At 57.7% G+C, this 24,905-nt stretch overlaps 1 protein-coding gene across 2 annotated transcripts in view; it reads right to left on the reverse strand.

The window, feature by feature from the left end:
• The window catches only part of CROCC (ciliary rootlet coiled-coil, rootletin), a 54,206-nt gene that overhangs the window by 13,026 nt on the left and 16,275 nt on the right, over nucleotides 1-24,905 (reverse strand). For both annotated transcript variants that reach the window (XR_008598408.1, XM_055001371.1), the window contains exons 4-29: nucleotides 23,368-23,553; nucleotides 22,549-22,632; nucleotides 21,779-21,876; nucleotides 20,934-21,099; nucleotides 20,589-20,695; nucleotides 16,696-16,923; nucleotides 15,688-15,784; nucleotides 14,459-14,563; nucleotides 14,072-14,302; nucleotides 12,456-12,655; nucleotides 11,291-11,473; nucleotides 10,681-10,829; nucleotides 10,079-10,221; nucleotides 9,331-9,561; nucleotides 8,657-8,850; nucleotides 8,009-8,136; nucleotides 7,391-7,560; nucleotides 6,621-6,800; nucleotides 5,571-5,705; nucleotides 4,973-5,116; nucleotides 3,747-3,985; nucleotides 3,431-3,590; nucleotides 2,638-2,805; nucleotides 641-1,025; nucleotides 331-506; nucleotides 104-224 (exon numbers count right to left, since the gene is read on the reverse strand). Coding sequence is in view for 1 of the 2 variants with exons in the window: in XM_055001371.1 (XP_054857346.1) it covers nucleotides 104-224; nucleotides 331-506; nucleotides 641-1,025; nucleotides 2,638-2,805; nucleotides 3,431-3,590; nucleotides 3,747-3,985; nucleotides 4,973-5,116; nucleotides 5,571-5,705; nucleotides 6,621-6,800; nucleotides 7,391-7,560; nucleotides 8,009-8,136; nucleotides 8,657-8,850; nucleotides 9,331-9,561; nucleotides 10,079-10,221; nucleotides 10,681-10,829; nucleotides 11,291-11,473; nucleotides 12,456-12,655; nucleotides 14,072-14,302; nucleotides 14,459-14,563; nucleotides 15,688-15,784; nucleotides 16,696-16,923; nucleotides 20,589-20,695; nucleotides 20,934-21,099; nucleotides 21,779-21,876; nucleotides 22,549-22,632; nucleotides 23,368-23,553 (4,408 nt within the window). In the remaining variant the exon portion in view is untranslated. The remainder of the gene's footprint in view (nucleotides 1-103; nucleotides 225-330; nucleotides 507-640; nucleotides 1,026-2,637; nucleotides 2,806-3,430; nucleotides 3,591-3,746; nucleotides 3,986-4,972; nucleotides 5,117-5,570; nucleotides 5,706-6,620; nucleotides 6,801-7,390; nucleotides 7,561-8,008; nucleotides 8,137-8,656; nucleotides 8,851-9,330; nucleotides 9,562-10,078; nucleotides 10,222-10,680; nucleotides 10,830-11,290; nucleotides 11,474-12,455; nucleotides 12,656-14,071; nucleotides 14,303-14,458; nucleotides 14,564-15,687; nucleotides 15,785-16,695; nucleotides 16,924-20,588; nucleotides 20,696-20,933; nucleotides 21,100-21,778; nucleotides 21,877-22,548; nucleotides 22,633-23,367; nucleotides 23,554-24,905) is intronic.

Raw genomic sequence — 24,905 nt, forward strand, 5'->3', positions numbered from 1 at the left:
CCTCTCCCACAATACCAGAAGTTGGGGGCATCCAAAAGGGCAGCCAACCATGTTGGCGGTCCATGCGCGCGCACACCCCCCCCACACGCACACACACCCCTACCTTCAGTGCACTCAGCCAACTGCTTCTGCAGTTGTTGCACTTGAGCACTGGCTGCATCCCGCGCCAACTCCATATCCGCCAGTTGGTGGTTCAAGGTAGCCAGCTGAGACCGGGCTTCATCCTTGGAGCCAAAGAGAGAAACAGCCTGGTCAGGGGCTGGGAGAGACAGAGGCCCAACTATGCCAAGCCATGGCAGGCAGGAGCCCAGAGAGTGTCATTCCACAGACCCGCTCTCGCTGTGTCGCCCTTAGTTCTTGCAGGAAGTCCCGGAGAGCAATCCGCACAACTTCTGGGTCAATATCCGCGACCAGTTGCTCACTGCGGTTCGGGGAGATGGTACGCTCTGGGGATAAGGGTCGGGAATTTGGGCTGCCTGTTTCTGGAGTTGGGCTGCCTTGCCCATCTGCAGTTACCAAGAGCAACAGAAAGGAGAGAGAGAGAGAGAGAGAGAGAGAGAGAGAGGCGGGGCTGTCTTCCAATGCCTTGCTGGTAGGCAGATAGTCCAAGGCAACCTGGCTTCCCCTCTGAGAAGGCTACCTTTTGGAGGGGAGAAGAGTCTTTGCGGGGAGCTGCTGCGCCCCCTGATGGCAAATCTTGGGCCACAGTCCCTCTGGCTGATGCCCAGGGTGCGCCGCAGCGAGGAGTGGAGGCTGCCTAGCTTGAACTCCACATCTCGCTTCAGGGTCTCCACGCGGGATAACTCTGCCTCGAGGCCGTGGACGCGACCCTCAGATGCACTCAGGCGGAGGCTCACTTCCGCCGCCTCGGCCTGCGCAGTCTCCAGTTTGACCTCCAAGTTGTGGCTGTTGTCGAGAAGTTTCCTCTCATTGGCCCGAGCCTCCTCCAGGCTCTCCGTTAGTTCTTTCTCTCTCCGGTGGAATTCACGCTCCAGGTCTGTCAGCTTCCGCTGCAGGTTGAGAAGCTAGAGGGGGGTGGGAAAGAGGAGGAGGACAAGGGTTGGAAGCCATGCCGAGTGTAAGGTGATGCAGAAAGGAACACAAAGCCCTGACTTCAAACATACGAGCTGCTCCACCCAGACTGAAAGAAAGCAGGGATTGCCGTGGAAAGCTTGAGGCGAATGTCAGCTCAGCATGAGCGGCAGGAGTGAAAAAGGCAACTCCGTGCATGCTGACAATGGAAGGGCCAACACTGTAACGCCCCTGTGTAGAGAGCCATGTGCGGCCCCCTTTAGGAACCCGCACACAGTTCTGGCTGCTGCACTGCCGAGCTGCAAAAGTGCGGAAGAGGGTGAGCAAGAGGCTCAAGGGGGCGGAGCTCCTTTCCCAGGAGGAGAGGCTGGAGCTTCTGGGACGTTGAGTTTAGAAAAAGACAACTATGGGGGAGGGACCATGACAGAAGCTGCATGACATTACGCAAGGGACAGACAGCTTTTCCCCCTCTCCCGAAATACTAGCACTCAAGGGTGTCCAATGAAGCAGAAAGGGCAGTAAATTCACAGTGGACAAATTTTACTCATTTATGCAATGAGCAAAGACTTTGTGGCATTCCCTGCCAGAGGACGTAGTGATGGCCACCCGTGTGGAGGGCAAGACCATCAATCGCTGCTAGCCACGATGACTGGAGGAAGGATCCCTATACAGAGGCAGCAGGCCTGACTACCAGCGCAAGGAGGTGACATCCGGGCCTCTATGCCCCCCATCAGTTCCCCCCTCAGGGCAGCTGGTTGGTTGTGGCATGAAACAGGACGCTGGTCAGATCCGGCACGGCTGGCTCCCATTTTTTTTTGAAGTCCCTAGACTTTATGCCAGCGCTGCCCAAACTCCTGAGAGCAGAGGCTCATTTGTCCTGATTTAAAACTAAAGGGCAATGTCAGTTTTAGGGACAAAGAGTGTGTGTGTTTTTAATGCTATACAGGAAACATCTTTCTCCAAGAGAGTCTACCACGTTGCATTTCTGGAATAAGGCATACTTCTGCAATACTAGCAGAGGTTGCCTCCTCTGAAAGTGGGTAACTGGGCAGTGTCAGGTGCAACTGAACACCAGTTTCCCTCTGACTTGCAGAGACAAACAATGCAGAATTACCTGTGTCAGCAGCGGAGATTTAGAGAGGAATGTTTGAGCCTACCTCTCAGCGGCTACACTCCTAAAAGACACTCTCCTGGGAACAGGTACCCTTGAAGAACATGGGAATTCCTGCCGAGACCACCCTCTGCTTAGACTTGCTCCCAGAGCGATGGAGTAAACAGACTCCTCTGAGAACAGGGATTTTCCAAATCACAAGAGCCTTCAATGTTTTAATTAAATTTTGTTCTTCCAGCACACGACTTGGCAAATAGTGCCTTCAGTCAAGAGTTTCCATAGGCTTGTGAGAAGAAAGCAAGAGGGATCTAATGCCTGGCAGCAGCAGCATCAAATAAGAACTCTTGAGGCTTGTATTCCAGGCAGCAGCAGCAGCAGCAGCCCCAGAAGGGCTCAAGCAGACTGCCACGCCCCTGACCCTGCCGATCCAACCACCCAGCCAGGTGCTGAGGCCGAGCCCTCCACCCAGGAGCAGAAACTGGCCTGGAGCTCACCTCCTTCTTGGCGGACTCTCTGCCGGCTTCACTGGCCACGATCTTCCGCTTGAGGCCGAAGGTCTCCCTTCTGCTCTCCTCCTCCTGCTGCTCATCCCGAGCAATGCGGGCCTGCAGCTCGGCCACTTCCTTGTGCTTCTTGGTCTTCTCGCGGTCCAGCATCTTGACCTGTGGACCAGCAACAGAGCAGGGCTTGAGTGGGCAAAAGAAGCGTGCGCTGGAGACGGGTGAGGCGGCAGGTGCTCATGCCACGCTCGACAGTGGGAGACAGGCTTGGCAAGGTTTTCAGCTGCTGCAGAAAACTGCCTGGAGGTGCTTGTGTGCAAGCTGGGAAATGACGCCTCTTCCATACCTCCTTCAATCCTTTGCAAAGCTGTTGCCGGTCTCTTGCCAAAGAGTGGGGAGCAAGAGAGGGAGAGGGAAACACACAGAGACCAATGAAAGGGTCAGGAAGGAAAGTGGGAAAGGAGAGTGTGCAAAGGTGTGCAGGGACGGCAGCATGGGGACAGCACACAAGGGCGGCGATTCTGTGAATGAGGAGAGGGGCAGGGGGGCTTCTGGTGCCCCCCCATCATCTCCCTTCTAATTCATGCACCCCAGACAGAGCAGGAGCAGAGCGCCACCCGGGGCAGGGGCAGGGGCAGGGGCAGGGGCAGACGGTGCCGGAGGAGCCGTCACGCCTCCAACAGCCCCTTCTGAGCCCTTGCAGCTCTGCAGCTGGCAGACACTAGGCCTGGCCATGGCACAGGGCTGCCTCCCTGCGGCTGGCCACCGCTCTCCCCCCCTTCGCTACCTGCCGCCGCAGCTCCTGCAGCTCCCGACGGGCTTCTAGCCGCGACCGCTCCACCTCCTGGAGACTGCTGCGCAGGTCAGCTGCCTCCTTGCCTACCGCTGCGCGCACCTCCTCCAGGACAGAGATCTTCTGTTCCTTCTCCTCACTGGCACGCTTCAGGCTGGAGGCATTGGAAGCAGAATCAAAGGTCCAGCCAGAACACCCTCTGGACTTAGCTGCTTCAAGCCAGTCCAACGAGACACGAAGGCCAGGAGAGAGGCGGCCTTGCCGGGTCAGAGCGAATCTGGGCCAGCCCCTTGGCCCACTACTTCCTCACCTGATGCGGTCGCTCTCAGCACGCTTCACGCTGGCACGCAACTCCACGTTGGATCTCTGCAAGGCCTCCTTCTCTTTGGCTTCATCGCTCAGGCTCCGTTGCAACCCCACAGTTTCCTTGAGCTGCATTTCCTGGCCTTCTTGGGCTTCACGTACCTTGCGCTGAGCCTCTGTCAGGTCCTGGCGGAGGACGTCACATGCATCCTCCACTAGGCGCACACGGGTCTTCAGCTCCTCCACCTGGGGGCGGGGGGGGGGAGTAAGGGGGAAGGCTTGCAAGCCAGGAACAGCCACCGGAACGGCCCTGCAGGTCCCAATTCCCTAGGGCAGCAGCCTGAAGGGAACACATCTGTTCATCCTCAGGGTGGCCAGCAGCGTTCCCGTCCCAGGGTGGGAAAGTGAGCTCTCCCCCCCGCCCCCCCCGCCCCCAGCACCTGGGCTGCCCTGGCCCCAAGCTCCCTCCTCGGCCTGTTGCACATGGCTCCTCCTAGCTTTTGGCCTCCGGAACTGCATCTTCCTCCGCTCTTCACCCCCAAAACACCGGGGGGGGGGGAGTAAAGGTGGATGGGTTAGGGTTCCCAGAGATGTGGGTAAGATCAGGGCTGCTTAAGGCAGACTTGGGAGCAGGGCGGACTGAAGGGCGGGCAAGGCTCTTGTCTGGGTGCGACCCACGACTGTGCACTTCTGACCACCAGCTCTCAAGCAGGGGACTGCTGAGGAGAGGATGGGGGCAGAAAAGGGCCCCCACATGAGCTAAGGGGCACAGCGCCTGCTCCGCAAGGGAAAGCTAAGGTGCCTACCACGTTTCAACTTTCAGAAAAACTGACAACCAGCGGAGGACAGCACAGAGGTCTTCAAAATTATGCAGGGGCTGGAGAAAGTGGGGAGAGAGAGAAGAGAACTTTTCTACATCTCCCTAAATTCTAAAACTTCACGCAATGAAGCTGATGGACAGCAGATTCAGGACAAGCGAAAAGCTGCTTTTCACACAATGCACAATTGTGGAACTCACTGCCACAAGACGTAATGATGGCCATTAGCCTACATGGCTTTAAAAAGGGCTAGACAAATTCATGGAGAAAAACTCGATACAGCAGCTAGCTGTAAAAGGAAACAGAAGCTGTGCGCTCCGAGATGGTCTACCTTGGGGGACTGGCTGCCTCTGTGGGAGACGGGAGGCTGGAATGACCAAGAGGGCTCTTCTCCCTCCCTAGGGCGGCTGCTCACCTCTTGGAGGGCAGATTCTTTCTGCTTCCCCAGATCTCTGGCCTGATCACGAAGCGCCTTCACCTCCTGCTCCCGATCCTCAATAGCTTCTTCCAGCTGAACTCGGAGGCTCCGCAGTTCCAAATTCAAGGCACTGACTGTGGCCTGCAGCCAGGAGAAAGAACCAAGCCCTTAGTGTGCCAGGCTGGCACAGTACCAACCAGCCCTGGTCTAGGAAACAGTCTCTTCTCCTGAATGGCAAAGGCGAAGAAAGGGGGGGGGCAGCTAATCCTTGAGTGAGCAGCAGCCAAAAAGTGGGTTGGGGTGGAACTCCAGAGCCTGGGCGCAGTGGAACTCGTTCTCCTGGGCCTTGTTAGCCAGCTCACACATCAGGATTCTTCGCAGAATGTCTACACTGCTGACTGCACATTTCAGTTCCCCAAGATCACAGCAGCTCCCCCCCCCGTCCCTCCCTCCCTCCCCATTGGCAGGGGGGCAGCTTTGCTTGAAGCCAGACTTCCACGGCCATATGAGGAACAGAGGACTTTGCCTTTAACTTCTGCGGCAACCCCCAGCCCCCACTGGTGACCCATGTCCAGCCCTCCGCACTCACACCCACCCGCTCCTGCTCCTGGCGGCTCTGGGCATCTCGCCTGTGCCTGTCCAGTTCTACCGTCAGGCTGGCCAGGCTTTGCTGGGCACCCGACAGCTTCTCCCACAGCACCGTCTTCTCCGATTCCTTGAGGGAGAGTGCCTAAGGATGGCAGGGGGCAAGGTCACAAGACGCCAGACATGGGGCAGCCAACCCTCTCCCAAAGAGCAGCAACAGCCCCGGCCCTCTGAGCTGGACACCAGCTCTCTGCACACACCCCTGCTCGGAGAAGGGCACTGCTGGCAGCAGCTGCTGAGACCCCCTCCGAAGAGCCACCCGTCCCCTCCTGGCCTAGGCAGACGGAGGACCCTCGGGAGCTGGCCAGCACCACTGGCCGACAGAACTGAGCAGCAGCCCTCCCTCTGGCCACCAGGCAACAGCCGAAGCACCCCTCCACCAGCTCTTGGGCCCCAGCACCCGACACACAGAATGGGCTCCGGGCGAGAAAGCAGACGGGGGACACCCCAGGCCAGAGAACCAGCTGGGCCTCCTGCGGCAGCGGATGGAGTGTGCTGAGCTGCTCGGGCATGCTGCACGCATGTGAGCGCCCTTTACTGCACGTTCTTTTGGCTGCAGTGCAAAAATGCACCTTCCTTCTCCCTGCATTTCTCCCTTACTAAACATATCTGGACAGCATTTGAAAACCAAAATCAGGGGAAACTGCAAAAATACACAAAACAGAGGAAATTCATCCCAGCCTGGGCGTGCCTTGATGCCCCCGTGAAAAGGCTCTTTTCCATTTGGAGGGGAGCCCCAGACCCCACCCGCCCTGGAGTTAGCACTGGAACACCTCTTTTCTTTGCCACCTTAAGTCTCCTTCGGCAGCAGCTCAGCAACCAATTTGTCGTCTGCAGGACTGAGATGTGGGGCAGGGGGGAGCTGCCACGGGTGTCAGAAAGCCACGTCCGTGGTCACGCCGGAGCCATTTCTGGGGCCAAGAGCTCACCTCACAGGGCCTCTCCCCCCATCCACTTTCCTGGAGGGAGACCCTCTTCTCCCCCCCCCCCCACACACAACCTGCTGCTTCTCGTTCTCAGCCAGCAAGAGGGTCTCATCACGCTCCTGCTGGAGAGCAGCCAGCTCTTCGTTCAGCTCCTCCTTCTCCGCCTCGGAGCGGGCCAGCAGTTCTTCACGCTCCTGCGTCAGACGGTGGAGCAGCTCCTCCCGCTCGGCTTCCAGCTCGATCCTCAGTGCCTCCTACGAGGAATACTATCCTAAGGGCTGGACCAGATGGAGCCTGGCCACCCCGTCCCATCATCAATACGACTTCTATCAATAGAGCAACAAAACCAGACTCACAAAATGGAGAGGTGTTCCTCAGGGGGGCTGAGCAAAGATTCAAGCCCTCCAAGGAAAAGATCACTCTCCGCCCTCCTTCAGTTTGATGAATTACGCCTCTGACAATTCACTGCCACAAAACAGGGCTATGGCCCTTGGCTTAAATGGCTTTACAAGAGATTAGACCCATTAGTGAAGAACAAGAGGTCTCTGACCATGGCTGCTAACTACATAAAACCTCCATATCCAGACACAGTCTACCTCTGTCTCTGAGCACTAGGAGCTGGGAAGGAAGTGGGGAGGCCTATTGCGTGTCTGGAACATCCCAGAGGCATCTACTTGGCCAGTGACTGAGGCAGGATACACACGGGCTTTAAAAAACGGCATTTCTCATCTGGCGTGCATGCGTGTGGGACCCTTTCCGCATCAACCAGCAACTGGGCATTTCTCGCACACGCTCCCAGTCCCTCCCAGGGAACCAGCAAAACCAGACCTGATGCGGCACGTACTTTCTCCCTCTGAAGACGGGCTGTGTCCTCATCATATGCTGCCTGCCTAGTCCTCCGGGCCGCTTGGGCCTCCTCCTCCGTCTGAGACAACTTTTGCACCTGCAGCTCCTTCTCCCTCTCCAGCCTGCTCACCTCAGCTTCCATCTGTTTGCGGACGCTGCCCAGCTCCACTGTCCAAAATGGGAAGAAATCAGAAAGGGAGGGCGGAAAAAGGAAAACCAAAGGGAAGAGAAGGAAGGCTCCCCTCCACCCCCAGTTGTAGCAGAGACAAACGCTCCATTTCAGCAGGCAAGCAAGCCACGTCCCCGGAAGACTCTCGGCCTGGGAGATCCAGCAGAAGCTCAGGGCAAAGGGGTGGGGCTGAGAAGCATCAGCCACGTCACAAGGGACCTTGCTCGCTTCCCCCTACCCCTTGCCCAGCACACACACGCACTGCCAGGAGCAAAACCTCCTTGAGAAACGAAGAAAAAGGCAGGCAGAGGCCTCTTCTGGAGGGCTAGCCCAGGAAGATCTGGACTCAGAGGTGCATCCCAGGTCCCCCTGTGCCACTCCAAGGGGGAGGGGAGCCACAAGGGGCCAAAGGGGTTGCGGCAAGTGGAAGAGAGTCCCCCAGGCCACCTTGCAGGGCTTCTTTGGCCAGAAGTAGTGCTTGGCTATGGGATTCCAGCTGCTCCTTCCGGGTGTCCACCTGAGCCAAACGTTGCTGGACATCAAAGAGGGTTGTCTCCAGGGCGTCTTTTTCCGACCTGGACAAAAGACCACAGGGAGAGCCCGTGAGCAGTCATTCAGCATATGGGTTGTCTGATCCACTAGGGCCCATATCCCACCAACTCCCCCAGCTGGCATGCCTGCATCCTGCAGGCCAAACCCTTCCTCTTGCTTGCTGCACCCTCTGCCTTTCCTCCCCTCTCCCCGCTGCCTTCCCTCAATCTTTCCAGGCTCCCCATCCTCACTGCCCCTGCCCCACAATGGCAGCCTTGGCAAAAATTTCAGACCCTGAGCATCTCAGTGTCAAGGAGGGAGGAGGGAAATGCAAAACAACCCCCAGCTTTGCATGAGATGAGAAACACTGAGCAGCAGTTTGGGATGGAAACGGCAGGTCTCCCTTCCAGAGGGTGAGGGGGCGGGGCAGGGCGGGGCCGCTGCATGAAAAGAAGGGAGCAGAACAAGACAGGAACCTTCCTTCCCGCTGCGAGTCTGTGCCTCACCTACCTCTCACCAATGCCCACAGGCTTAAGCAGCACAGAGAGGCTGCCACCACCCTACCTGAGGCCTGCAATCTCCTCTGCCAAGCCCCGGTTGTCCCGCTCCGAGGCTGCCAGCTGCACTACCAAACTGGCCTTCTCTTTCATCAGCATCTCCTTCTCCTTGGCGGCCTTGAGCAAGGCCTCACTGTGGCGCTCCAGCTCCCTGCGCACCTGTGCGAGTGCCTCACTGGCTGCGTTCCTCTGGCGAGACAGCTGGAAGAGAGAGAGGTGGTGGCAGCCTTTCCTGCTTCCCACAGCTCCTCCCCCAACACATCCCCAAGTTGGGGCCCAGCCCTCAAAGCAGCGGTCAAGAGCAGCACGGGCAGCAGGTGGCACTCCCTCCGTACCGCTGCGACCTGCAGGAGCCGAGGATCTGGGCCAGGAAGAAACCATTCGTCTCGCAGCCACTCTTCTCCAGATCTTTGGCGGGCCCTGCCTAACCGCTGCCTTCCTGCAAAATTCCCATCCATAAAGCAGCTCAGGTCTCACGTTTAGCACCTGGAAGCTTCTGCCATTTTTAATGTTCACATTTAAAGAAGGGAGAGAATACCAGGAGCCACCAGCAGCTGAGGCTTGTTTGAAAGGGGTTGACAGCAGGGCTCACCATCAGCAGCTGACGTCCCCTAGCAAACGCACAGCCGGCAGGCGTTCCCCCCACCCCCAGCAACCTTGCAGCACTGCGCTGTGGCTTACCTGGCCCAGCTGCCCCTGCGCCTGCTCCTGTGCCCCTTGCAGCGACAGAAGCTCTTGCTCCAGCCTGCCCCTGCCCTGCTCCGCGGCCTGCAGCGACTGCTCCAAGGCGTGGCGCTCTGCTGCCAAGTCCAGCCTCTCCTGCTCCAGGCGCCCCAGCTCCAGCCGGATCGTGGCCTTTTCCTGCTCCATCTCCTGCTTCTCCCCCAAGAGAGCAGCCTTCTCCTCTTCCAGCTGGCCCCAGAAAGAAAGGGCGAGGCTGGCACCGGTCGCCACAGGGCAGAAAGAACAGGCCTCTGCCTCCTCCTCCCCCTCCTGCCCCACCAGGGCCTCGTTCTCACCCCTAGCCCAAGAGCAGCTGCTTCGCTACCACATGCCTCAATGCAGAACTAGATGCTCTCAAATAATGCCCCCTCCCCAATTCTGAAACTCTGAACCCTGCATTCACCGGGGAAAGGCGCACAGCCTCGCTCGTGTGGGACCAGTGTGTCTGCTGCTGCTCGCTTGCGGAGAGGGTGAGGGCGGGGGGGATGCTCTGAAGGGAAATTCTGCCCAGCTGCCCCCTCTTGACTTGCCTCTAACGTCTCACCAGGCCACGGCCAAGATAGCTTGGGGGCTGGAAGAGCCTCTTCTTGAAATGAAAGCAGATGTCTTCCGCATGCGGAATTCTGCGTGCCTCCAGCATGACCGGGGTGGGTGGGGCGTTGTGACTCCCGTCTGCAGCCACCAACCCTAACCCTCCCAGCCTTACCTGGATGATGAGGCGGTTGAGCTCCAATTTATCCTGGGCCAGCCCTTCGTTCAGGGCGCTCATCTTGGAGAGGGAGTCCCGCAAAGAGGCCTCTTCCGCCCTCAGCCTGTTCAGGGTCAGCTCCAGCTCTGTGCGGCTCACCTCTGCCTGCGGGGAGGGGGCAGCAAGCTGGTCAGGCCCTCTTACAGAAGCAGCAGTGACTCGATTCCACTGGGGCAGTTTCGGGGCCTGGGTCCCAAGTGGCTTCTACACGGTGTCTTGCCAGTGGTCTTTTGCCCCATGTGGTGCAGCGGATGTTATTCAGCCACAGAAGAATGTAGAAAAACCCCAGTGGTGGATCCACCACCGCAGCAGGCCTGTGCATTGAGGGGGTGGGCCTCCCTCCTGAGCAGAAGGGGAGCGCCAAGCAGCTGCGGAGGTCCTTACAAAGCCAGGCACGGCTGGGCGGGCCTTGCCCCAGCCCTCCCGAAAGGCCCTACTCTGGAGCAGGAGTGCAGGCAGAGGCCCTTCCGTCCCCCGCTGAGTCTGCCCTGTGCACCCCCTCCGGGATTGGCTGGGACCAGCCAGCCTCCCCGCTCCCCGCACTTCCAAGCAAGGCCCACTTGCCTGGGCAAGGGCTTCGGCTTCCTGGGCCTTGGTGCTCTCCGCCACCTCCTTCTCCAGGACAGCTTTGCTGAGGGCCTCCCTGCTGAGGACAAGCTCCTTCTTCAGGGCGGACTTCTGCCCCTCCAGCTGCTCCAGCTGCTTACGACTGAAGAGAGGCACCGGGGAGAGGGTTACAGACATCCTGCAAAGGTCACCTGAGGACATCCCAAGGAGCCCCACCCAAAGGCCAGGCTGGAGCCTTAGAACAAAACACACCGGCTCAGGGAGGCCTGCCCCTTCTCCCGGGGCATGCCACACCCCCAAGGATTGGCACTGGCTTTCAAGTTTCACAGAACTGCTCCCCAACTGAACACACACACACACACAATTCCAAGGGAAACCAAGCCTTCTGAGAGAGGCCATGCTGTTTGGCTTGCCTCCTTTGGGAACCGGAACGCTAACAGAGAGACATTTGCTCTGGTAGAGTTTGGAACTCATCAGAGTCAGGGCAAATGGAGAGCCGGGCTTTGTAGCCCAGCCCCGTGGCTCCCCCACTCCAGCAAGCCTCGGTGTCATGCCAAGGCTCCGTCTGAGACTGGGATGTGCCCTCCTCGCTCGCTCACCCACCCTCGCTCCACCTCCTTCTGGTCTCGGTCCCGCTCCATCAAGAGAGACTCCTTCTCTGCCTCCAGGCCGTCACACCGGCGCCGGAGGTCACTGCTGGCCCTCCGCAGCTCCTCCTTCTCCTGACTCCTGGCCTCAAACTTCTGCTGCGTGGCCTGCAAGCTCTTTTCCAGGAGGGTCTTCTCACTGGCGTGGAGTAGGGAGAGAGAGAGAGATGAAACCACACAAGGAAAGGGTCGGGGCAAGTGTGGCAAAGGAAGCCCGCATCACTGTAGCTCCCTTCCCACATGCCCATTTCTGGCAAAGTGAAGAGAACCAGAAAAGGGAGCAAGCAGGCGACATGGGGCTGTGTTAGGCCCACAGGGCAGCCCTGGAAGGGAACCCTTAAAGGCCACCGCCTCCCCCCCGCCCCCCCCCCCGGGGCTCCACGCAGGCAACCCTCAGTTACAGCATCCGTGACAGACGGCTGCCTAGCCTCTCTAAGTCCAAGTGGGGAAAATCCCCGCCACTAAGGTGCAGGCCAGGACCCAGCGAACAGCTGCCAACAGCCGTACCAAATGCAGCTCTCCTGGTGGATCCTTCAAAGGCCCTTTTATCTGCCAACAGCCCTGAAACAGAGGTCAGCAAGGGTGGGCAAGTGGTCCAGCATCAGCCAAAAAAAAATGCTGGTTGCACACGGATAGGAACTCCCTGGATCCAAGCCCAGCTCCCCTCTGCAGCAGCACGCAGACTCTGCTGCCTTTGAAATTTCTCACAAAGAAGAGCTATGGGGAACTGAAATGCAGCACATTAAATGCTGACCAGTATCATCAACTGCAGAAAACCACCCGGCTATCTAAGAAAGGCTCGACGAGACCAGCAGTCAAGACTGCGGCCAACTGTTCAGGCACTCTTCCACTGCCAAAAAAGGTGTGCATTTTTGCAGCGCAATGGAGGCAGAGAGAGGCACCCTCAGAGAGGACTGCCACATCAGGCCCCACTCTGGGCACACCTCACGATTGGAGCCAGGCAAGCCTAGAGCATTCAGAGAGGCAGCAGGCAGCTCCCACTGAGTGGGGCTCGCAGGCCAGGGGACCTTCCTTTCTCATGGCACGGCACACTGGCCTTTAACTTGACAGCAACCGTCTTTTGTTGCTGCTTTTTCTGCCCGACATCCAATCTCCCCCACCTGCCCAAGAGGTCCACCGATGTCTGGAAGCGCCTGGCGTCTCGCAGGGCATCCTCCTTGGCCTGTGCTAGCCGGTCCGCCTCGTCCCTTAGTTGCAGGACCTTCTGCTCAAGGGCACAGCGCTCATGGTCTCCCTCAGCCAGCTGCCTTTTCAGGGAAGCCACCAGATCTTGGCTAGCCTCGTATTTCCCACGGGCCTCCTGCCAGGGGGCGACAATCAGCAAGCCCACTGCCTCACTTGTGGAGAGGAAGTCCTCCCCCTCCCCCACCACCTGCAGCTAAGCACATAGATACGACTATGTTTGAGAAAGGGCTCCAGCTGACAGGCAGGGAGCCTACGCAGGCCCTTGGCAGCATCTGAGGTAGTGAGCACCATGTATGCCGTGAGCCTGTGCAACAGCACAACTTTGGCTTTCACTGTTTAAATAAAAAGGAAGTTTCTAGCCCTTATGAACACAAAGATCTGCCTGGAAGCACAGGCAATGCCTACTGCAATTGCAGAAACCAAAAATAGGGGCTGAGCAGGACTGCTGGGGGTGAGGGAGAAGGGCCACCTGGATAGCACCCCACCCCCAAAATTATTAATCTAGAAGGATTAATGTGGCCCACAACAAAGCAAAATACAGTAAAATCATTAAAACATACATTTTGTTATTAAAGCTGTAAAACATCATTCATAAATTGTTTAACCTATAACCCTGCACTATTTGACATATTTATGAACTTAAAAGGATCAATGGCTCAACTAGCTACATGCAAAATTGTGAGTATATTCAGTCCTAAAGCAAGAGAAAGAGAGCTGCAAACCGCAGCTCTTGGGCTGCCTGAGAAGGCCTCTTTTAGGTTTTGCCAGCTGAGAGTCACGGGGGAAAGAAAGCTTAAAACAGAATAAACGAATTTTGTGCGGAAGAGAAGGAAGCAGGGGGTTCGGACAGAAACAATCTCGTAAGAGGGCCAGGAGCATATTTAGCTAACTAGTTAATTGTTTTGTAGGGTTAGGGTTAAGGATGTTGGTCTGCTGTAGAACAGCAGGATTTGAACCCGGTGGCACCTGAGAAACTCACAAGATTTTTTAAGGGTGCAAGTTTTCGGGAGTTAAAGCTCCCTTCTTCAGATACTAACTGGGCTCAAATCCTGCTGTTCTACTGCAGACCAGCACAGCTGCCAACCTGAAATTGTCTTCCTGGAAGGCACCACATCCAGCCATGTGGAGCAAAAATCTATCAACCTCAAGTAAAATTCTGTAATATGCAACATAATAAATCTGGACAAAATTAGTCCTCTTCAAGCATATAATATACACAGGAATAATCGTCAACAACTGCTAAGGCGGGCTTTACAGCAAAACCCTTCACATTCTACAATCTGATTGTTTCCAACCTTGCCTTGAAAAAGCAATTCCCAAAATATTCCCAAAAAGGAAGTATTTCACAGTTTTTCTCCCTGCATTGCTTCCCAGTACGTCTAACTTTTCTGTTGGAAACAATGAAAAAGTCCTGGGGGGCGGGGGGGGGGGGAGACAGTGAAAAAAGCATCCTCCCCATTTTCCCGTCCCTGCTCTGAGACAGGTATTCACCCTGCAGCAGCCTTGGGTGTTCCTGAGGCCTTCTCCTTACCTGCAGCTGCAGCTGGCGCTTGTGGAAGGCAGACTGCACCGCCACGAACGTAGAGTCCGAGACGATCGGGGAGAGGCTCCGGCGGGGGGAGGATCGCCGGCGAGGGGAGGGTGTCCGGCGGCTGCAGGACAAAGTGCGCAGGCTGAGCCCAGTGGCGTCGCTGTCTGAGCCGTCGGTCATCCGGTCAGTGGATGGGAGGTGAACAGCGCTGTCCGCATCGGAGAGGACGGCCTGCAGGGGAAGTAGAGCAGGGGCCCCGTAGGGAGGGCTGTCCATGTCCACTGCCCTGCCCACTCGCGGCTCCTGTGATTTAAACAGAGCTGGCAGGCCAGGCCCACATCCTGGCGTAGGAGGACTACTGCTTGCTTCCCATTGGCTGCTGCGTACCTGAGCAAGGTCTCGTAACGTCTGCTGCAGCGTTTCCGACTCGCTTCGCAAGGCTTCCGCCTGCACGGCCTCCACTGCTGCTTGCTTCTGGGCATGAGCAGCTTCCTGAGAATCAGACATGGGGATGAGTGGAGCTCGGAGCCGGGGGGGGGGGGGCGCCTTCGCCTGTGGGCTCTGGACTTCACAGAGAGGAGCAGCCACAGCCCAGGGAAAAGAGCGCAGCAGCTTATCAGAGACGACCGGGAACAACTCACTTCCCATAAAAAGTATAATTTAGCACTTAAAAACAGGTGCCAGAAATTTTCACCACTTGTAGGGGTCCTCATCACTCCCAACTGCCTTCCGCATAAACCCCCCGAGAGAAATCTCTCTCTCTCAGCCCTTCTTTGCCTGGACAACAGACCCCTCAAAGGGGAGGGGACTAGTAAGACACTCAGATTTTTTTTGCAGGCCTTGTGTCCTTTCCAGGGCACTAAACAACTTGGGGTGGGGGCATCTTCCACAAGTGAAAGGATGTGCAGTCTCCCTCCTCCCCATGACCCCGACTCGGCCCCACCTGAGCTCCTCGTGAGCAACGGGAAGTGTGCTGGAGAGCCGCTCCTGAAGAGCTCAGGGAACTGCCACTCGCCGGGCTTTCCACAAAGGAGATAAAACTGAATTATTCAAGAGGGCTTTTTGCTCAGACAGGAGGGCTGGACTGTCAGGAAGTGACCTCAAAGAGATGCCTCAGGAAAGAGACAGGGGCGTTACGAAGGTGTGCGACCTGCTGCTTTACGTTTCACCCTACGGGGCGGTTGTTTCATATATCAGTCTAAGAATTGCTTCTGGTCTCTTCCAGCATTTCTTCAACTCTCTTTTGGACTTCTGCTAGTTTTAGATCTTTGCACATTTGCACATATATATGCCCTATCGCATTGTTTATTGAACTATCCTTACAAATTAACTGCACTGACTCACACTGTGTAAGAAGTCTGCCTTGAGTCACAGTGAGAAAAGCAGACTAGAAATGACATAAGAAACAACAATAAATAAATTCCAAGACTGCCTGGCCTCCAACTGTTGTGACCCGCTGGCAGGCTGAACCACCGGCACCTGGGGCAGCTTGTTTTCAAGGTCAGTTCTGGGAGAACCCTGAACCCCCATCTCTAGCCCGCCCCGAAAGAGGCCAGCACCCAGCTCGAGTGCGCGTGACCCCATCTCCCGGGGCCACACCACCCTCCCCCACTCACCTGGGCCTCCAGCTTCTGGCTTAGCATCTCGATGGTCTTTGCCTTCTCCGAGTTCTGGGCTTTCAAGCGCTCCAAGCCAGAGGTGACCTCACTGACTCTGGAGGGAGCAGCACAGGCAACACACAGCTGAGCACAGCGCCCACAGCCCAGGGCCATCCCACCCCACACCGGCTGCAAAGGCCAGCCCGACACACTCCCTGCTCTTCTCTCAATCCCCAGTCAGGAAAGCAAATGGGGGGGGGGGATTTTTTAGAAAGGGCAGAGGGCGGCCAAGTGTGGATGCCCGGCAGAATTCTGCGTCGTTTTTACTGCACTGTGTGAGTTTGGTTTTTAGCTCTGTAAGCTGCCTAGAGCTTCATCAAGAAAGGCGGGCTACTGAGAAAGTAAACAAACAAGCCTGACGGAGATTTCACACTTGCTGCACAGAATCATAAAAACACAAAAAAATACCATACATCCTGGCCCAACTGAAGTATCACTTGTGGAAATGGCCTGTGCCCCAGAGGATGCCCCGAGTTAGTAGTGATAATAATAACCATGTGCTTATATGCCACCCTTCTGGACAGATTAGTGCCCACTCAGAGCTGTGAACAAGGTCAGTGTTGTTATTATCCCCACAATTCAGCGGGGGAGCTGGGCTGAAAGGAGGGGCTGGCCCAAGGCCACCTGCTGAGCTCAGGGCAGGAGTGGGAGTCAAACTAGCAGAGTGCTGATACGCAACCCAACCACTTAACCTCTGCGCTACAGCAGCTCTTAGGACCATGCGAAGCTCTCTGACCAGTAGCCCTTCCTGCCAGAATTGGTCCACTGGGGTGTCAACAGCTCTTCCAGAGGCCTTCCAAGGCCTGTGGCTGGAGACCCGCCTGAACTCACCAGAGGCAGGTCAACTAGAGCGCCAAGTAGCCTGCCGCTGGCGGGCCCCATGGCACATCTAGTGGCGCTCCTCTTAACACGGGGGCCCCATTCCCCCACCGCCCTCCAGGGCAGGTGTTGCCTCTGAGTAGGTACCTGCTGCTCAGCTCAGCCTTCTCTGTGTCACACCTGACCTGCAGCTGGATCATATCGCGGACTTTGTCCTTCAGCTGCTCCTCCAGCTGGGCCAGAAGCCGTGCTTGCTTCTCCAGAGCCACGCCAGCGCTGCTCTCAGACAGGCGCAGGTTGCTGCTCACGTTCAGGCAGGCAGCGTGCACCAAACGGCTGGACCGGGACAGCTCGCCAGTCAGCTCCAAGAGATCTCTGCCAGGGAGGGGGTGGGGGTGAAAGAGAACAAAGTCTCATGCGAAGGGGTGGGCTGCACACGCGACCCCAAAAGCGAGACACACAGTTACAACCATGCCTCTGTCCACAAACACAGACCACACGCCCCAATCAGTCTTATGCAGTTCAAGGTCGAGAACACAGCAGTGGCCATCCGTCCGCACAAGCAACACCAGAGCTATGGAGGCTGAATGGAGCATTCCAGGTTGTGTGAGAGGGCAGCCCTACAGGGAGAGTGGAGGGGCCACTCACTCCCCACCCAGGCCACGCCAGACCACTTCGTGCCCTCAGCATTGACAGGAGCGTCGTGGGCCCATGACCTGCCCTCACAGTTCCAGAAGCCACCCCCGTGGGCCGAGCTGGCGAGGTTGGCGTGGAGATGCAGCCAGGGCCACTCATGGTGGAGCTCTGTGTCCCAACACAGCCTCGCTGATCAGCAGCCGTCACACCAAATTCACTCTGCACCCACTTGCACTCAGATGTACTCGTGACTCTGGTCCAGTGCCGGCTCGGGCAAGCCACCAGCCGTGTCCCATCCCAGGAGTCCTCCCCTGGCTCCTCCGTCAGGGGCAGTGGAAGCTGCTGCCAGAGGGCCATGTTGTGGCGCATAACACAAACAGCCACAGGCGTGGCAGTCACCAGGGGCTGCACGGCCCTTCAGTCCTCCATATAGCAGAGGCACCGGAAATGCATTTTCAGCGGGCCAAATGCTCGCTCGATAACCATTCTTGTGAGCTGGTGAGCTGGGCTGTGGATGGCACGGTCTACCAGCTCGTCCAAGAGAAATGGGGTCAGGAGGTATGGGAGGATTGGTTAGCCTTGGTCACCTGCGCGAGTAGGGAAGATGACAGGCGTCAGTGCCCTTTGCCTGTGGAAACTGCTCTCTCCAGGGCCACCCACTCAACAGCAAGCCCTCGCCCTTCAGCCATGTGGCAGGGAGGAGGTTCAGGCTGATGCCATGAAGATCTGAGCAGCATTGAGGGCGCTCCCGGGGATCTTGGCCACCAGGCCTGTGAAGATGGTGCTCGTGGCAGGCCAGGAGGCTGATGCTGTAGAAGTGGTGGCAGTGCCGGTATACCTGGGCTCCCACCAGGGAGCACAGAGTGGTGTGTGTGTGTGTGCAGTCCCCATTTGGCAGCCCTGCAAGGGAGGCAAAGCCAGCCCAGATAGGGGCCAGCTTGGCTTCCTTGGTGGGAAGCGCATGTGCTTCTGGAGGTGGTGGCTTGCCAAGTATTGGGACACTTCCAGGACATCCTAGAAGGATGGAGTGGCCAAGAACTGAAGGGACAGCATCACTTTCTGGAGGACAGGGACAGTCCTGGGGTGGCCCTGGGGGCAGCAGCTTGGCCCTGGAGCACTGGCCCAGGAGCCGTCCAGGTAGAAGCGGTCCAGGCAGGTGCTGTCTAAGGTCAGGAGGGTTCTGATGCGCTCCCAGAACCACCTGGCCTGGCACCTCCTCCAGCCCCAGCACGCCACCCAAACATACAGTACTAACAGGAAATGGATCAGGTGGACCTCCATGCTTGGCAGGCAGGAGGCGGGCACCAGGCGAGGGTGGCCAATCCAGAGGCTGTGTTAGTGGAGGCACAGGGAAGAGGGGACCCCTCCCCCACATCTTGCCTTGCATGGCCACCATCACATACTCTCTTCCTTAGGGACCACAAGCAGGTTGCGGCTGCCCTGCATCCACTCTGTGTGCTGCCAGCCAAGGGCAGGGGGAGTGCATCTCTCATGGGGGTTTCCCCGCTGCGCAGCCTCGCCTCCACATCTCTCTCTATGGGAGCCACACAGCTGCGGAGAGCTCCAGAGGGGAAGATGACCAGCAGTAGCTGAACAGCACTGGGACCGAGAAGGCGCTTCTGTACAGCCTAGAGGTGCTCTCATCACTGCCAGGGGTGCACCAGCTACCGCTCACCACCGGGCACTTTGGTGCATGGCGGTGGAGGGGGTGTCTGCCCTGGGGGACGTCACCCAGATGGAGATACCTGCTGGGAAGCACTGGAATTATTCCTTTGGAACAGCTCAGAAATATGTGCACACCCTCATGGCCAGGGACATGGAGGACGCGGAGACAATGCCTGGGGCCCGGACGCGGCCCCCTGGCCCTGCTCAGTGCACCCCCCCACCTTCTCCGCCACCACGTGGGCAGCGATCTACAGCAAGCGGTTGGAGACCCTCATCGAATGGGAAGCAGCCAGCGAGGGGAGGGGTTTTTCCAGCCAGGATGCCCCCGGAGCAACCAAAGGAGCAACCGGAGGGCATAAACTCCCTGGTGGACAAGGAGGGAGCTGTAAGACCCACTTGCCGCGAGAGAAAGGCTGGGTGCTGCGAATGGAGGGAGGCTAGGGACCGGGGCCACGAGTGCACGGCTGGGCCGGCTGTGTCTGTGGTGGCAGCTGTGGACCTTCTGGAGGATCGACTGGCTGTCACGGGCAAAGGCCAGGCGCACACTGAGGAACTGCTAGGGTAGCTTGCAGTTGCAGCTCACGGCCTGGAGCAGGTTACAGCCCCCTCCTCGTCCACCAGGGAGTCTGTGCCCTCCGGCTGCTCCAGGGGCGCCCTGGCTGGACACCCCTCCCTCCGCTGGCTCCTCCTCATTCGATGAGGCAGTTGCACCGCATCTCCGTCACAGTGGGCTGCACCTACCAAGGAGGGAGCACACCACGGTTTCCCGGAGTGGCAGCAGCAGGGCCTTCCAGCGACTGGAGCTTGGCTGCCAGCCTGGCCCTTGCCAAACGAGGGAGGTGTCTGCTGCTTACCCGAGTGATTCCCCCCGCCCGTGTGCAGGGCCCCTCTCAGGACAGTGGTCTCTGGGGGGGCGCGGCATGCAGGATTACTGGAGGGGGGTGGAATTGGCAGGCAACAACACCAAAGGCCGTCCTCAAGCAGGAATAACAACAATGACGACATCCAAATAATAATATTCAATTTACATACCGCCCTTCAGGACAACTTAACACCCACTCGGAGCGGTTTACGAAGTATGTCATTATTATCCCCACAACATCAATCACCCTGTGAGGCGGGTGGGGCTGAGAGAGCTCCTAGAAGCTGTGACTGACCCAAGGTCACCCAGCCGGCTTCAAGCAGAGGAGTAGGGAATCAAACCTGGTTCTCCAGGTTAGAGTCTTGCTGCTCTTAACTACTACACCAAACTGACTCTCTCGGTGGATGACCTGGCCCCAGTAGGGAACAGAGCGGGGGGCTTGGCCAGCCTGTCCCCAGCCTCTTCCCACCATAGAGAGCTACTCCTGAGCCGGGCACCTCGACTGGGCGCCGCGGTCGTGGGGCCATGTGGTCCCAGGCTGCCTTCTCGCTGGAGAAGGGGAAGGGGAGATGTTGGCAGGTGGCGGGTGGATCGGCTGGGCCTTTGCCTGCCACTCACATGCCTGCCAAGAGCGGCGGCGCAGCCATTGGAGGATGCTGGCAGGGTTGTCAAGGGAACAGGGTGTGTACACGCCCTGTTGTGGCCTTGCACGCTGTTGCATGCTCAGCCACCAGCATAGATTTCCCGCAGAAGTCTTTGACGAGATGAGTAGTGCCACAGATGTGCGGGCGACTGGGCGCTAATGGGAAGGCGATCCTTAGGACTGCACTGGCCATCTGCCATGTGGATGAGCCTGGCCCAGAGGGCAAGTGCTAACCTCTCCGTCATGGTCCTCACTTCGTTGAAGTGTCTTCGGAAACCCACCACCTGGCGCCAAAGGGCAAGCAGCCGACTGTGCTCATTGCTGAAGTAAGTGTTGAATGACTGCGGAGAAAAACAGGGAGAAGCTCAAACATTTATGAAACAGACAAAATGGCAACTTTGGCCTCTGGCTTAATGCAGTGTAGCCGAGATACCCACGGCCAGACACCAGCCGATGCAGAGCGGAGGGGGACCTGAGAGAGCAGTCTGCCCTTCTGCGCGGATTCAAAACCCCCGCAAAGTCTATGTACACCCCAGGAAAGAATGCCCTCCCCCCACCCGCCTGCCTCCTGCAGCAGACCTCCTCCTCCCGGCGCCACTGCCCCTCCCGCTGCGCTAGCTCCTCCCGGGCTTTCGACCAATCTGCTGTCAACTTCCGGATGTCTTCGCTCAGGGCTTGGTTTGCTGTGTTGGCTTGTTCCAGCTGCTCTCTAAGCATGGCATTGACCTGGGCAAGGCTGGCACACCTGGGCAGGATAAAACACCATGAGTTGCTCTCTCACTCGGCCCCACTGGGTATTATTATTATTAATTATATTTATATCCCGCCCTCCCCGCAAGCAGACTCAGGGCGGGTTACAACAGAAGATAAAATACCACGTACAGATTTAAAAAGGGCAGAGTTCCCAGGCAGCAGCAGGTGTGCAACCATGCAACCTGCTTGGGGGCGGGGGGCGGGGGGAGCCACTCTGGACCCAAAGTAGCTGACAGCATCTTTCTCCTCTCCTCCCTTTGATCCTCACAACCACCCCCTTGTGAGGTAGGTCAAGTTGAGAGTCTGCGGCTGACTCCCAAGGGCAGCGAGACAGCTTCCATTGGCAGGGTGGGGATTCAAACCTGAGCCCCCCAGATCCTAGCCAAACGCTCTAACCCCTATCCCATGCAGCCACTCCTTTTATTCAGGGGTCTTTTGAGGTGGCACGGTCGAGGGCTCTTGTTGAGTGTTTTGTGGCCTCTTGAACAACAGGGCAGGAATTTCTTGAGAACCAAACAACCATATTACAACAACGCTCAAATTCAAAGTCCCGGCCCAATTCTCACAAAATGCTACATCTGGCAAGACATCCTGGGGCCACATGCTGCTGCTCTCCCCACAAGATTTTTCCAGGTGCTGCTCCCAGTCCTCCCACCCCACCCAGCACAAACCTTTGCTGCTCCTCCTCCAGGCGGACAAGTGCGTTTTCCAGGTCACGGCCGTGCTCCTCCTCGTGCTGCAAGCCTGACTCGGCAGCACCCGGGCGGCTCTGGTGAGAGGAAGCCAGGAGGGCTTCAAGCAACAGCTCTCCTCAGAGCCTGGACCTGCAAGTCTATCCTGGCAGGCACAGCCGAATTCAAGCACGCACCCACTCACCCCCCAAAACCAAACCCTGGAATATTCTGAGCACGCACAGAGTGCCTCTCTTGTTCCCATACCAAGCCTCCCATCAAAACATTTGATGTCCCATTCCCTCCTCTGAAATATTCATCCAACGCCATTTAGGGAACTGACGGGCTTATCTGCAGAACAGAATTGAACTGTTTTAACAATCATAGCCAAGGAACCCTGGGAACTGTAGTTCTTTGGAGAGGAGGAGCCAAGGGTCTTGGCAGCTACTTCTACTATGTGCAAACTACAATTGCCAGGATTCTTCTGGGGAGCAAGGGGAGAACTGTGACAGCGAAATGGGCATGTGCGTTTGTAGTGCTGACTTCCCTCCGCTCTAGTGCTGTTTCTGAGGAACCTGATCTCCACCTTGGAATGAAGGGCTTCCAGGCCAGGCTTCCGCATCTGCGCCTCTGGTGTGAGGAGCTGAACAGCAGCCACCACCCCTTCAAAGGAGAGGACCTGCTCCTGGCCACACAGCAGATCAAGGGGTCAGAGGGCCATGCGGGAGAGCAGATCCCCCCACCCCGCCAGCCTTGTCAGAGGGACCCACCGCCACGCTCCACTGCTCCAGGGCTGCCGACTTCTCCAGCAGCTCTTGCTCCAGCTCGGCACATTTCTTTTTATACTGGAGAACCTACAGAGGGAAAGGAAGCGGCTGGAGCCAGTGCCTCTTAGCCCAAGGCTCAAGCGCTGGACGCTTCCAAGGGGACAGGGAATCCCGGTGTCGCGGCCCCTGCTTGGTTCAGGCAAGGGCCAGCTTGGAGCCGTGGTTAAGAAGAGCGGCAGGACTCTAACCTGGAGAGCCCGGTTTCATTCCCCACTCCTCCTCCACTTGAAGCCAGCTGGGTGACCTCACGCTAGTCACAGCTCTCTCAGAGCTCTCTCAGCCCCACCCACCTCACAGGGTGTTTGTTGTTGTGGGGAGAATAATAACACACTTTGTAAACCGCTCTGAGTGGGTGTTAAGCTGCCCTGAAGGGCGGTGCATAAATGTTACGTTATGATTCCCCAGGAGCACACTTGCACTGCGAGCATCCGCCCACGCTGCTGCCCCAGCTCCTCCAGATGGTGCGAACTTTGCTCCAAAAGCCTGCTGAAAGCTCTGTCAAGGACATGCCCTCTGGCCTTGAGCTGGCACACTGCAAATGTTGCCTTGCCAGGTGGTGGTGGAAACAGATGGGCAAGGCACACTTGGCAACTTATTTTCAAAGGGCTCAAGCAGCCAGGCGAGAAAATCCATGGGAGCAATAAGAGTGCCCCCCATGGCCTTTGAGAGGAAAGAGGACCCCAGGCCTCAATCTCCTTTCTCAGCCTGGGGGCTACTGGGGGCTCTCTCGGGGCCAGCCGTGCATTGTCAAGCGGCTCTCACCTTGCCTTGCAACTTCTGCACCAGCTGCGCCTGCCGCTGCTGACCCTCCTGGTAAGCCTGGAGCTTGCGCTTGTAGGCCGCCTGCTCCTCCTCCAGCCGCCGGCGCAGCTCGAGGTTGTGCTGGGCCAAGCCCTTGCTCTCCAGGGACTCCTGTGTGCCTGCCTCCAGCCGCAGGGCCTGCTCCAGCTGAGGGCAGGGAAAGGCAGGTCAAGCCCCCTGTTCCATGTCTTTGTGAGGCGGGGAATAAAGGGGGGAAGCCCCTCCACCTCAAACTCAGTGCTACTGGATGAGGACCCCCACCTGCACATGCCCACCCAATCAGTAAAATGGGAACTACCTTGCCCCCCCCCCCCGGTGGACAAAGCCTTTCTATCGCGCCCGCAGAAAAGAAAAGCTGGAGCAGCCCCAGCCACGCCCCTGCCGAGTCCACCCTCCGTTGTCCCAAAAGGGTGAGGCCCTTCATTCATACGCATGCCTTTCTCACTGAAACTCGAGGCAGATGACAAAACATGCAAAGCAATGCAATTCAGCAGCCGGCCTCCAAAGAACAATTTACAGAAACTGGAGAAAACGTCAATAAGCACAGCTTAAAGCTCCCCAGACAGCATAAAGCACGATGCCCCATAATGAAGAAAAGGGGTTACAAAGGGAGTGCAGTCAAGAAGGGAGTGGGCACACGCAGCAGACATCGCAATGGCTACAACGTCATCCCTTAGAGCGGGCAGTTCCACTCAGCTAATGTTCTGACCCTTTTGTAAAAATGCCCCCCCCCCGGAACCCTCCTTTTTGCACGCTCTGTGAAATGAGAGGAGAAGCGTGGGGGGGCCTTCCCGACCACCTCAGAAAAGTGAGCTCCATTGATGTTCCATTACAAGATCTCTGGAGTCACCCTGTGGATTGCCCAGGAACCCCAAGAGGCACTAGGAAGGGCGGAGGGAAGACAGCCCAGAGGAAAAGGTGGCGGCAACTAGGTGAAGCAGGCTGCAGTGTTTGTTCTGGACAGGAAGGCGCTCGAGGGGCCACTGGTTCCGCTGAGGCCCAAACACTGCCAGTGCTCAGCAGCCCTGGCAGCGGGGTGGGGGAAGGGGGGGGAGCTATGCAAAGTAACCAAACAGCCAGTGGCCCCACTGGGAGGCGGCCGAGAGGGCAGGCCGGGAGGAGGAGGAGGAGCCGCTGCTCAGGGGCGGGCTGGGCCCTTAGCCTGCTGGGAATTCCCCAGTGGGTCACCGGAGCAAGCAGAGCCCAGCCCCAGCAACTGTGCCTGAGCTTCAGGGGCTGTTTGGCTCCCCCGGCAGTGCTTCAAGAAGAGAGGACGATGCAGCCGCGGGTGAGTGAATGACCACTCTCCGACCCCCTGGGCTGAGGGTCCCTGCAGTGCCGGCTCCTGCTCAGTTTGACTTGTTCCTTGGCCATTCTCACTTCCCGGTCCACTCCTGCGGCTGTGGCCTTTCCTCTTCTTCCCCACACCCACCCAGAAGAGGTGACCAAGGGGCTCAGCACCCCCTCCATTGTCCTTCCTTCCCCACCACAAGCTACTC

Source organism: Eublepharis macularius, chromosome 17, assembly GCF_028583425.1.
Source record: "Eublepharis macularius isolate TG4126 chromosome 17, MPM_Emac_v1.0, whole genome shotgun sequence".
NCBI classification, from domain to species: domain Eukaryota; kingdom Metazoa; phylum Chordata; class Lepidosauria; order Squamata; family Eublepharidae; genus Eublepharis; species Eublepharis macularius.